This window comes from Pelodiscus sinensis, chromosome 2 (genome assembly GCF_052426305.1).
Source record: "Pelodiscus sinensis isolate ZL-2025 chromosome 2, ASM5242630v1, whole genome shotgun sequence".
Taxonomy (NCBI): Eukaryota; Metazoa; Chordata; order Testudines; family Trionychidae; genus Pelodiscus; species Pelodiscus sinensis.
This window is the reverse complement of record NC_143053.1, coordinates 94,763,563-94,777,471: the sequence shown is the minus strand read 5'-3', so window position 1 is coordinate 94,777,471 and position 13,909 is coordinate 94,763,563. Positions and strand designations below refer to the sequence as shown.

The 13,909-nt window shown below is 36.9% G+C and overlaps 1 protein-coding gene across 3 annotated transcripts in view; it reads right to left on the bottom strand.

Moving 5' to 3' along the window:
• DOK6 (docking protein 6) overlaps positions 1-13,909 on the bottom strand; it is a 363,863-nt gene that overhangs the window by 28,442 nt on the left and 321,512 nt on the right. Inside the window, exon 8 of one of the 3 annotated variants that reach the window (XM_014572701.3) lies at positions 12,591-12,664. The exons of the other annotated variants lie outside the window; for them this stretch is intronic. Within the exon in view, the coding sequence (XP_014428187.1) occupies positions 12,591-12,664 (74 nt within the window). The remainder of the gene's footprint in view (positions 1-12,590; positions 12,665-13,909) is intronic. 3 annotated transcript variants of the gene reach the window in all.

Below are 13,909 nucleotides of genomic sequence, written 5' to 3'. Positions count from 1 at the left end.
CTTTGAAGGGAAAACCAGTTCAACATCAACTGATACAAAAATACATTGCACAGAAGAGACACTGCTTGTTTGCAATCAAAACCTCATTTACCAAAGCATATTGGCAATTTTGATGCAGTCATACATGATTCACTTCTAAGTGTATTCGAGTTCCTAGTACATAGCTGCATGACAGTGAAGTGGAGCAGCAAACTCTGCCTAATCCAATAATTGGGACTCTGGCCATAACTTCACAAAGCAGCCAGTCTTCCTTACACTGTCCACTGCTCAGATAATTGGTCTGACATTTCATTTCTCTCTTCTCTGAGACAGAGTCAAGCAGAAACCCCATTGTTCTAGAATATGCCTCCGGCCCAAAATAACAGGGTGATTATAGGTCTTGGCTCAGTGGCTGGCACCTTTTCCAGTACCATCGAGAAGTACTTTACACTTCTTTATAGCTTTAAGAAGAAATAAAGTAGGAATATAAAACAGCGCTGCTTTCCCAACACACAAATATTGTCCGGTAGCCAAATGCAGGTAAAAACAACTCCTCAATATGTTATTTAATTAGGTATGAAGTCTATGCTGTTGCTCCCTTTGTACAGTCTGTCACGTCAAACAAATATATTTACAAGTTTTACACTACTGGAGTTAAATCATTTCAGATAGGGGATTTCAAGCATCATTAGATTAACAGAGATTTCAGGTTTGGAAGTGCAGTTCCGTTGTCTCCCTACACTGCTATTTCCCGACCTCTGTCTCTCTTTTGGACCCAGGAACAGGACAATTTAGAATCACGGCACATTTAGGTTAGAAATAGTGTATCAGATCTAGAGACTTTTGAATTTATAACTTGTTTTCCCCATTTAGCAGAAAGCTAGTCATTAAGAATCTTTTCAAGAGACCTTAGGATTTCTGTTAAAAGTTAAGACATCAATTGTTGTATATTAATAAATAACCCTCTGACACAAAGTATTGTGTCACGAAGATATCAGTGTAATATGAGACTGGACTATTACATTTGTTGAACTATGGACTGGATCATAAAGAGAAATAATGCTTGTGACTTGATTACAGCAAAGAAATAATCTTTTTCTATCACTGCTAGCATCATATAGTCAACATCAACTGAAGCATCACAACCTCATTATGAAAGCCTAGTAATAACCTGACCTATTTTAGAGTCAAGAAATCATAACTGCAATGCAATGCACTGCAATAATGAGAAACTGCTAAAGATTATTAACTTTGTGATGGAGCCATTACCATAATTTCTTTGAATAAATAACATAAAAAAAACCCCTCTCCAAACATTGTAAAACAGTGTGATCATATTTTTCTGTTATAAGTTAATACACATTCTATCCTGCAAAGAAACATTATAATCACCAGGGGGCAATCTAATACTGCCGGGTCCGGTCATGGCAAAGATCCATTGCATATGTATTTACATACAAGTGTGTCAGCTATCATCATATTCTTCAAGTTCATCAACACAATTAGGACAACTAAGTTATTTAAAAGTTAAACAAATTCCTCTTCACAAAATCAAAGGGAAACCAAATGGGAAATGTTTTGCTAGGTGTGTGTAGTGTTGTTGGTTCTTTAAAAAATGTTTCCAGACTTTTTTTTATTATTATTGTTTCTGATATCTCTTAGGACAGATGGTCTCAAAAATACATCCTTCCATGTAGGCTTCTGCTGAAATATGCCACCTGGCTCTGAGCTGCCCTGGGGTTGTTACTGGCACCTTCTAGGATAAAAGAATGAGCTTCCTGCAGTTTTTCAGCAATCTTCCAAAGGAGGATAACAGTATCTTTGCCTGGAAAAGCTATGCGGAATAGTAGATTTTGAAAGACCATTGTGTTGGAGATTAAAGAGACAGGCAATTCTTAATTAGATCCAGGTGCCTGATTGAGATTATGAATTAGTCATAAAATTTTACTCATGTGAGTAAATCCATTGAAATCAGCAAGGGTTTAAAGATCAGGTAGTGAAAGCTCATTTCTAATCTGAGATACAATACTTGACACACAAATGCCACCTATTATTATAGAAGGGACCCAAGGGTTGACCAAAAGTCAGACTACCCTTACTTGAGCAGGGTTGAAAAATGCGATTAGGATATGAAACCTGTGTTCCCCTGATTCAATCAGAAAACGGCCAGGGAAGTCTTGTTGGACAATACTAACCTGAGTTTCAACCTTAATCAAGAAAATGATGATGAAAGTGTGCTCTTCCCAGGGACACCACCAAAGCAACTAGACAGCTGATTCTCCTATTTTTTCCTCCAAACAAAAGCAGAGCATGACACTGGTAAACAAAGTGTCAGCTCTTGCCAAGTCTGAAAATTCTGGCTGAAAATTTACAAATCTATAGGTGGAAACCAGACCAGCACACTTAGATAAGAATAAAAGTTTCAGACGGATAGCCGCGTTAGTCTGCAATAGAAAAAAAACCCTTAAAACACAACAAATAGTCCTGCAGCACCTTAAAGACCAACAGAAAAAGGAACGTGGTATCATGAGCTTTCGTGGGCACAAGCCATCTGAAGAAGATTCAGCTGAAGAAGTGGGCTGTACCCACAAAAGCTCATGATATAATCTATATTTGTCGTTAGTCTCTAAAGTGCTACACAACTATTTGCTGGTTTTTTTACATTGGTTGTTAGGTTTGTAAATATGTGTTTAGACTATAAAATGCTTGTGAGTTACTGCATGCATTCATCTTACTTACAGAGTCTGTTTTACATTCTATAAGATAAATTATAAGTTCATTTTACAATTGTAAAAATGGCTGCTCTGAACTTGTCTACTTGTCCCCCTGCCCAACAAAGACGACTATCAAAATGAAGTGGAACATCATAGGACAAATGTTTTACTAATTGGCCCAACCACCTCAGGAGAAGTATAGGCAGAAGCCCTCATCCCATAGGTTTGAATGTTGAAAGGGAGACATAAAAATAGCAAACGGGAAGATTTTTCTTTGCTTTGCCATTTGAACTCTCACAAGGGCTAAAGCTAAATATTAAGAAGTAGATAACCCAAGTGTCAACCAAGTTAAGTCCAAAAAAGACATTCAGTGCTGACAGATGACTACATCTCTATCACTTTTTGAATCACAACCTAAAACTCATTTGTGTACTTGTGGAATTAATTGTACTACTAGGGCAACTTATTACCAGATAGAGTACAAAATAATACTCCACTGGAAACATGGTGCCACATTCCTAATTAGTGTTAAACAAACTATAACAAATGTAAACAGGAAAGGGGCGTAAAACATTATATTATGGCAAAGCATTTTTCCAATTAAGTTCTTTTCATGGGAATAATAAAAGATCTGGAAACACTCTGCAACAAATTACATATATGAATCGATTTATCCACCACTGAAATGTAATCATCTACAGAGTAAAACAAGGCAGCTGTTTTAACAGTGTGTAGTAACATTACACAATAATTAAGTGAAGAAAGAAAAATATAATATCTAGCAATGGGATCAAGCATTATTAGTTTGGTTTTGGCACAAATTCAAATTCAATGAATCTGTTTAGATACATGTCCTGTAGAGTTTGGAGTATTTTATACTTACAAATAAAGGGGAAATTTAAGAACACAAAAAAGCAAAGTAATAGTCTATTATTTATCATTACTTATTATTAATTATAGATTAAGGGGCAGAGGGAGAGGAAGTTGAACAAAATCAGAAGCAACAAACTTCAGGCTTAACATCACTAAAGAAAATGTTTCATAGAACAAACCAAAAAACCTCAAAACCGAACAACCCAGAAACCCCCAAACCCACCCATTCCTAGCATTAACAAAATACTATAATAAGCTAATTCAAAACATTGCCCACATTAATGTAAAACTATATTCCCATTTTCCATCACTGGGAAAAAGGCACTTTTGCTGGATGTAATATCCAACGTGGTCTTGATGTAAACCAATGCAAGACAGTGCAAAGGAGTCTGTGGTAAACTGACCTCCAAACTAACAAAAATGCATACAAATCTGAAATGCGGCCCATCTCTATACATCTATCTAATTAATTGTAGGGACAGAATATAAATAGTTGGACTGCAATTTTGTTAGGATGCTAATGTTAACTCATCTCTTGTAATTTTTTTATGAACATATCAGATAAGGTTGCATGATGGTTTACTACCAAGTTCAAGAATGCTTTATATTCAGTTTCCAATAGCATTTCTTGCAGCACTTGAGTATATACTACGGAGGCCTCCTGTCAAAATACAGACCAGTCTGACCCTAATTAACTTGTAAGATCTGATAGGATCAAAGTACAAGCTGGTAAAGCTGCAGAAAATGTAAGATTTCTATTTTTCTCTGCCACGTTTTGTATTTTGTAAAGAAACTGCAGGTATTCTATGGAGAGAATAATCTCTTCAAGGCATTTCTGTACAGCACGCCATGAAATGTTGCAACATACAAATATTAATAACTGTAGCTCACAAAGTTCTTTAATGTGGTCCATGGCTGTTCTGTGTTGCTATGAAGCCTTTGGAAACACCAAGTTTGGGTGCCTCTACTCTAAAGATCTGTTTCAGTCATTTCACAGCTAAGTTTTTATCACCTAGCCAAATATCAGCACAGTTACTTAACATTTATGACCAAAACCTCAGACATACTGATATTGGATTATGATTTCATGACACTTAAGGGTATATTATATTTCACTGCAATTTCACTATTTTTAGCATGACACAATTTCCCATACATTGAAATAATACACCAATTTTTAAAGACATATTCAACAAAAGCATACTTGATTTGCAACTCCCCCCCAAATCATTAAAACCAATGCTGTCAGCATCTGAACATTAGTATTTCTGGGTTTCCTCTGAGCCCTTCATCTTTGTAGTTTATATTACTCTGACAAAGTAGCTGAATATGCTGAGTAAAATGTCTTTACCAGAGTCCAAAACCTATTATTGTCCCATGTTCCTACATTTATTTGCAATACACATTCATACTCATATTTTTCAGCTTACATGTGATCAAATATAATTCTGTTTACTATAGTGACCCTAACAGGAAATAATCATATTATGTCATAGGATAATGCATCCTAAGAATTGATGGTGTATTCTGAAACTCATTTCAAGCATCTTTTTCATTACTGAAAGTTACTTATAATTTTTAACTTATTATACAAATAAACTTATTTTCTCTGCAAAATTAAAGGTTATTAACATTTGTGAAAACAAAAACAAATTAATATTAAAACTTTTTTTTTCCTGACAAATTTTCCCCAGTGATTTTTTTCTTTTTTTGCTTGATAAATTTTTGTCCGGTATTTTTTTTGAAACCATCTGGCAAACGTATGGGAGAACTAGGCAGTTGCCTGGGGTTGCCAATTGGTTAGGACCGGCCCTGCTGATTAGTAAATATCTTATTGTATATGCTAATCTTTTCTGAAATAATCAATAAGGTAAATTTGGCCTAAACACCCCTGGTTATTTTTGTCTGATATTAAAGTTCCACTTCCTTGGCTTCTTAAATATGCTCTTGAAAAGAACAAAGCTGTTTTCATAACAATGGACTAATTAAAAAAAAGACTAAACACTGACCTAAAAATGGTCCAAGATTGTTCCGGAAAGAAGTCTAGTGATAAAGTATATGGATGGAATCAAAGAGGTGAACATATTAGATTAAAGGCTATTACTCAATGTTTTGCCTTCCTCATTTTAGCAAATAGGAAAAGAAAATGATGAAAATATAGTTCTTGCCAAATATAATGTGAGAAGTTAGTTAGTTATATGTATGTATCATGGGAAAATAATTCTATAAAACATATCAGTGTCACACAGGAGACTATCAGTTTAGGTATTAAGCTACCTTTGAAAGAGTAAAAATGTCTTAATTGTTTATGAAAGTCATTATATTCATAAAAAATACTGAAGCTGTCACCGTCACCCAATTGTCTGCTATGAATTCAATGAGCTGTTTTATAGGTAAAAGATTATAATATACTTTAGAAATGGAGCTTATTAGTTCCTCAGACTTTCTATAAATATTATTGATGACTGTTTAATTCCTGGTGTGTGTTGCCAGCTCATGGTTTTCTAAAGATGTGACAAGCAAACATTACCCTTGGAAAGTCATTCAGACCTGTAGGGCCGTAAGAACAGACAAGCTGCACTAAAGGCCAGAACTAAAAAAAACTTGTTCTTCTTAGCCATGGAAATAATCTTAAGGGCTCAGAAGACACAAACTCTACAAATGGGTTATTATTGAGTATGGAAGCAAGACTGATTACTTGCTTTTGGAAAATTCATCTTTACAGGAAGGAACTGAAAGCTGTCAAACTTTTCAATTACTGCCAATTTCCTTAGTCTTTTGAAAGCAAGGAGAAATGTTCCTGAAAATTATGGAACCGCAATTTCATATTTAGGAAGGTATTTATAGTAAAAAGTTTTCCTGAGGAACTCTCACACAAAAGGTCTTTGTATGGTAATGCATTCGCATAAAATTATTTAATGTCTGTGTTGGTTAATGACTAATATTTTCAGTAGACTTTCACCAAGTCTCAAACACAGGATAAGAGAAAACAAAGATGACAAAGATAAACAGGAATTAGTTATATACATTTCCTACTTCTCATTGGGCAAAATTTTATCTTTGGAGTTGAGCAAGAAGTTCCAATAATTTCCATGGGAACCATGCACCTCCCAGAGTGCAAAACCTGACAATTATTCTGTACCTGTACAATGATTTTATTTTATAGCACATTCTTTCAGACAACAACTTCATCTGGTTAAGCATATTGGGGAAAGAAACTAGTGGCAAGAGATTTTTTCGAAAGGTTAATGGGATGGAAGAAAACTATACTGTCCCAAAAATTGAACACTGGGTTGTTCATAAAGGTTTTGAATAGTATGTTCTAGGTTTTAAAGGCAACAGCTTGCACATACAAACAAAAATGCTTAAAAGCAGGGGGTTCTCGGAACAATCAGCACTTTTGAAAGGCTGATTTGACATCTCCCTCTGCCAGCCCAATCCTGTGAAGGGTGAGAGCCTCCTGCAAAGTATTGAGCACCTTCAAATACCATTGATACTGATTTCAATGGAGCTTGGTGCCTAAATATCTTTGAAGATCTAGGTCTTATTCTGTTTGTAGGATCAGGCCCTTAGTGAATTTGTAGGGACAGACCCATAGCTGATGTGAAACATCATACGCCAACAACATACGCCAACAACTGATATACAATAGCTTGGGATCTGGTTTTACAAATTATCTGGTTTTACAGAAGGTTTGGTTTTACAAATTATCTTTCATACCCTTATTGAAAAATTCTTAATATTTGCTACCAATCTTGATAAATAATTCAACCTGAAGTCTTGGTATCCCTAGGCAGAACCCCTTCCAGCTGAACAGCTCAGTTCTCATAAACAGCCTGAGGTAGTAACTAATTGCATCTTCAGTCTGTACCATTTTCCTGTTATACCAGTACGCTAGGGTTAAAAAAAGGCAGCAACTAGGAAGTTTTAAAACTTAAACTTACTCTATATATCAATGGAAGCACAAACTACCATGATAATTTTTAAAACAAAAGCCTGTTACATCTCTGATTTGTATTCTATCTTTGCACTGAGTATTCTTTCTGTAAAAAGCAAGTCAATACACATTTTAAATCTTCAAATGAAAACACGCAACCAACTAAGCATAATGATGCTCAGTAATATTATTCTACAGAATGGACTTTCTTCCCTGCTTCTATATTCTTTATCACAATGATACTCAGAAGAAATCCTACCTAAAGAGTATGACGGCTTCACTGTTTATCTTTGTAATGGCAAAGGCCTGTCAGAGGTACTTATGTTTCAAATATTAACACTTAAAAGGTGCCAAGTTATTGTAATGCTCTCTCACTCTGTGCATCCAGATCAGGACACTTGCTTATAATCATTGTGACTGAAGCTGTGTGTTTTGCCACTAAAAATCAGACTCCTGAGTACAGCGGGGCAGGAAATGTGATCTTTGCAGCTTCATAACACACGGCACTAAGTATGTAACAAATACTTTGCAAGTGACAGAACTCTCTGTTTAGCTGCATTGCCAAATTATCAATTTAGTTTCAAAGTACTGCATGACACGCATTCCAAGCAAAACAGAAATCTATCTGCAAATATAGGAAATGTTACTGCTATTAGGTTATTTAATGAGTCACACCAATTTAGAATAACTGAGGAACTGGCCCTCATTTGATCATGCCACCTTATGAAGAAAAATAATAGTGCTTGCCAAGTAGCTATATTTTTTAAAAAGCATGAGTAATGGGCACTTATGGCCAGTAAAAAATGAAATTGAGCAGGAGAATGAAAATAGGCAGAGACATGAGATTTTAAAAAGGTATATACTATAAAATAAACACCACAGAAAATGGTAGATTCGGTGTGCCACCTACAAAGTTTTGTTGGGGATGTCAAATTATGTAAGTAATATTATCAGCATGCTTTGGGACTCTGAAATAAAAAAAACCCAACATTTGGAAGAGGGGTTGGGGACTTTACAGCTAATCCTACTGTCCATGAAATAATACTTTGGTTCTGAACACCTTTTAATTGAGGAGGGCAATTTGGATGTAAGTTGGATTAAGATGGCAGATAGAATAATTAAGAACATGAAAATATAGTGCACCACCAGAATGCCTGCTTAATCTTACTCATGACATTTCTTGAAGGAGATATTTTGAAAATATAGAGTATGGGAAGTCTAAGCTATGTGTGCATTTGGACTTGGAGGTTGATTCCCAGCCTGTGTAGATAGGCTCACGTTAGCTCTCCAAAAATAGTAGGCAGAGGTGATAGGCAGAACAGGCTAGCCAATCCGAATATAGATCTGTCCCAATTCCAAAGGTATATACTCAGGATGGCTAGCCCATGCCACCAAGCATTGCTGCCCATGCTACCGTGGCTACACTACTATTTTTAGTGTATTAACATGATGAGAGCTAGCACAAGTATATCTACACAAACTGGGAACTGCATCCTTAGCCCCAAGTGCAGACACAGCCTTAGTACACATGGAAAAAATGTATGTGTTACACCAATGAACCTGGAATTAATACATGACAATATTTGTGTATTTGTTCGATTAATTATATAGGGAAGGTTTCATCATGTGCATCCAACCTTCGAGTCACTTTTTACTTTGTTCTGCATTCTATGATTTTGTTTTGTTCTTTGCGTGGGCTAAGAGAGTAGGATAATAACTGGGTTGTGAAGTATTTGGGGGATGACTAATAAACATCCCTTAGCTATATGCTCTGCTTGTTGTTAACAATCTTGGCAAAAGCTCAATATTGGAAAAAACCTTGACAATTAATAATGTCGCTCTTGAAAACATTTTTGGGGGAGGAAGAAAACAAACATATACACCCTCACTTATATACTAATAAAATATATTCTGCACTTACTTTCAGAAACTTCTACCAAAGAAGAGAGGCAAATGATATCTCTCAAAGCATGGTTTCACATACTCATTTCAAGCAGCTGCAAATCCATATTCAGTTTGTGTGAGTTTTCCTGTTTGGTTGTCTAAGGATAGCACTCTGCTGCTACATGAGAGATACAATGGCATTTGTGTATTTGGCCACTCGCCCCTTGTGTCTCTGAAAACGGGGAATGCTGTGTGAATGGTTAGAAGGTGAGTCATATTTCACCTTTAATAGTGACATCTGTTTACTCATCTAGGGTCAGCATAGACATGAACCAAAGCAAGCTCTGTCTATCACTTCTGGATGGGAAAAAATGCAGCAGCAGGGCAGTACAAGCCTTAGATATCCTACTGACTAAAGCTGTGTTCATGGGAATAAGGGAATCATCAGTCCCAACTGCCTACAACTGAATATTGCTTTACTGACACTCTGTGGGTATTAACTTAAATGAAAACATTTTGGCTATGTCTACACCGGTGGTTTTTTGCGCAGGATACTTGTGCAAGAAGTCTTGTGCAAGAAAACGTTCACACTGCCATGTACGCGATGTGCTTTTGCGCAAGAGCTCCCTTGGCAGTGTAGACACCCTCTTGCGCAAGAAAGCTCTGATGGCCATTTTAGCCATAGGGCTTTCTTGCGCAAGAAATCCCTGCTGAGCATCCACACTGCCCTCTTGCGCAAGAACACCTGCGCAAGAGGGCTTACACCTGATAAAAAAAGAGCATAGCTCTTGCGCAAGGAGCCCTCTCTTACCATGAGGTACTGTAAATTTCCTTGCGCAAGAGCAGGCGGGCAGTGTGGATGCTCTGCAGATTCTTGCACAAGAATGGCCATACTTGCGCAAGAAGCCATGAGTGTAGACATAGCCTTTGGGTTTGGGGCATTTTCACGTGGGTAACTGTAGTGGGAAAAGGGTCGTTTCCATATTTCTGTGATGTTCAGTGGTGTCGCAGTGAGTTCATTGGTTACGCTGTTGCTGCAATATTTAAAACTCATTCTCCTTCATTTAAGGGTTCTGTCACCCTAAGCAGTCAAAAGAATACATCCTTATCAGGAAAAAGGCATCTAAATCTGTATATAAAAATCATACAAAGGAACACATACCTATCAAAATAAAAACAACTTTAAAAACAAAACAACAAGGAGTTCTGTGGCATCTTAGAGACTAACAAACATATATGTATAATATCTTGAGCGTTCATGGGCATAATCCACTTCTTCAGATGAGATGATCTTGATTAGTGCCCATGAACGCGCAAGACTAACAAACATATATGTATAGTATCATAAGGTGCCACAGGACTACTTGTTGTTTTTAAAGTTATAGACTAACATGGCCAGCCCTCTGAGACTATGAAAATAAAGATCAACTTTGGTCAACAAATTTCATTTCATTGTATTTCATTGAACAAATGATCAGTAATAGCAAATGCTACTAATGTTGAAAAAATATATGAAGATGGTTTATCATAAAAGGGACAGGTTCTTAGTTGGTGTAAATCTCCATCAATTCTTTCAATCCAGACTATATCTACACAGCAGCATAGTCCGTGTCTACACACAAGCAGTTATTTTGACATAATGTCAAAATAATGTTGAGCTGGAGGACTGATTACTTTGACACCTGTAACTCTCATTCTTCAAGTCAGGGGAAGAGTGCTCTATCTCAAAATAACTGCTGTGTAGACAGCACCAAAAGTTGAAGTAAGCTATTTCAATTTAAGCTACGCAATTAATGTAGCTCAAATTGCGTATCATATTTTGAGTTTAGCCTTGCTGTGTAGACCTGCCCCAAATGGGCTACGTTGATCTGTATCAGCTAAGAGCTGACCCCTTCTCTATGAATAACAACAGTTTCTTCTCTGATCTGTTTGAGTCACAAAATCCTATATCTTTTACGACTTGAACTATTAAGCAAGAGGAGTAAGCAATCTACAGACATGACAGTACTGTAGATAATGGCATCAATATTTTACTTCTTCCACAACAGCATTAGGTTGGTGGAATTGCATTCATGTTAATGGAGTTACTCCTGATTTACATGAGTGTAAAGAGGAGAATCACTTCATAGAGGATGACTGCTTAAATACTTTTCCCATTTCAGATTTTAACATCCTGTAAACACTGCAGAAATTATGGATCTTTAGCTTTGGATGAGAATCATGTGGGTAGTTGGCATATACAGAAAAGTATCATTAAGCCACCTTTACACTTGTATATTTGTGCGAGTCCAGCCCTCCCACACAAATTATTGGAACCTGATGACTAACAGACTGAAGCATTATCCAGGGATCACTGCAGTATAGAGAATTTCCCGTTCCTTGGAAAGTACTCCCTACGCTGGCTGCAAGGAGAAAAATGGCATACTAGTCATTATGTTGTTTCTGAGGCACCACAGAAACCCCCTACCCTGGGAGAGAAAGCTCCCGTGGTTACACTTCAGACTTTCTCAACATCAGTGGTGAAATTCAAGGCAGCTAAATTATAAGTGAAACTCAGACAAAGGTATCCAGAGCACACGGTGTTTATCCTCACCGGAAGCCATTAATTAACTTCAGGTTGTCTTCAGCAATATAGGATGTGGTTAAAAGAAAACAAGGTTCTTCAGAAACGGATATATGGGGAAGCAGAACTAGAGATTGAGAAAATTCACACATACTTGATTAAATAAAAGTGTTTCTATTTAGGCACAAAAAGAATGAAAAGCTGCTGAGCTATTTCTCAGAATTAAATAACCTATTCTAATGATACAGTTGACAATACACAATGAAATACATTTCCATTTTCTAACCCCAAACTGCTCAGCTTACCCATGGTACAATGACTAAAATCAAAGGCTTGGTGATGACAGGACTCTAATCTCACAAATAAAAGTCCTACAACACTGTTGAGACACTGATGAACAACATTATGGCGGTAATGGAGAAAACAAGCAGCCAAAGCCTGTCAGTAATCATCCAATCAAATGCACACTGCATGTACAGTAATTACGATGAGAGCATGCTTTTTCAAACTGGAAGTTCATGCTTTAGTGTCTATGCAAACAGGCTCTGAATTTCATTTTCAGCACCCACTTCATTCATGATCAGTCTCAGAGGTTGAGATTTGGGTTGATGATGAGTGGAAAGAGAAAAGCATATTGTACCTGCATCCCTGGTTTGATATCATCAGTCCGTGACCAAGAAACCAGGAAATCTGACGACTCGCCCATTAGACATCCTAATGCAGTACACAGAAATCTTATTTAAAAACAAACATCATTTATGTTCATCCTAAATGTAGGCACATTTATGGAAACAGGGATGCCTTTGTGTCACATATATGTATGTGTTCAGGAAGAAATGATGGCATTGTTGTTATCGGTTTGAATACACATGCAGAAAAGTAGCAAAATGAGGTCAAATATGTAGATTTGCTTGATGGGGGCTCCTTTAACTTCCATGGAAGGTCTTCATAAGTATTCATGGAAACATTAAAACATGTACACATTAGCATAACACAGAGGGGAAAACTGGTGATATCAATAAATCAATATAATGCAAGAACAATGGTGTGAGGATGTTTTTATTTTCTTAAGAAAACACAACCAATTAAAAAGTATATAAAACTCTAACTGCAGATGTCAACTCAAATTAGTCATTATTCCAGTCATCTGAAGAGGTGGGTTGTACTCACAAAAGCTCATGACACCATCGACATGTTGTGTTTGTCTTTAAGATGCTACTAGACTATTTGTTGTTTTTTAAGTTTTTCCAGTTACAGACTAACTCAGCTACCCCTCTGAAGTTTCACATTAGTCAGTCATTGTTTCTTGACCAATTTAGGGTCAGAGGGTGGTCAATCTTGAAATAGCTATGCACCTGCATAGAGAAATAAAGGGACCTCTTACTCACCTGCCCAGACATTTACATTGACCAGCCCTGCAGAGGGTGGAAGGAAATCTGATAGTGGCAGGCAGCTTCTTCCTCTCCCAGTATGAGGAATGGACAGTCAGAGGCAGACAGTGAACCTTGGCTGCTCCACAGATAAGATGGTGGCAGTAATACAAGAACTAGTGCAGATTAATTCCCTTTGTAAGGGAGCAGCCAGCGCCGAATTGTGAATCCTTAAGTGACAGTTTAATTTCTACCCTTGCTTCTGGGGCAGTGTAACGATGCACTGTGCCTTATTTGCTGGCTTGAAAGTTGGCAATACAGCCCACTGTGAGTAAAATGACCATACTTGATGAGACAATATACTTGTGCTGTCGACATTCTCATCCTTGTTATGTTACTTATCACAGACATTATCTGACAAATATCAAAATGCAATCTCCATGTACACCATGCGCTCAGGAACATAGCCAAAAGAATTTAAAAATTAAAATCACGTGATTAAAAAACCCCAGTCCAATCCTTATCAAGAACAATAAAAAACACTTTCAACTTCACCCAGTCTTCGAAATCTGAGTCCTTTGCTTTCATT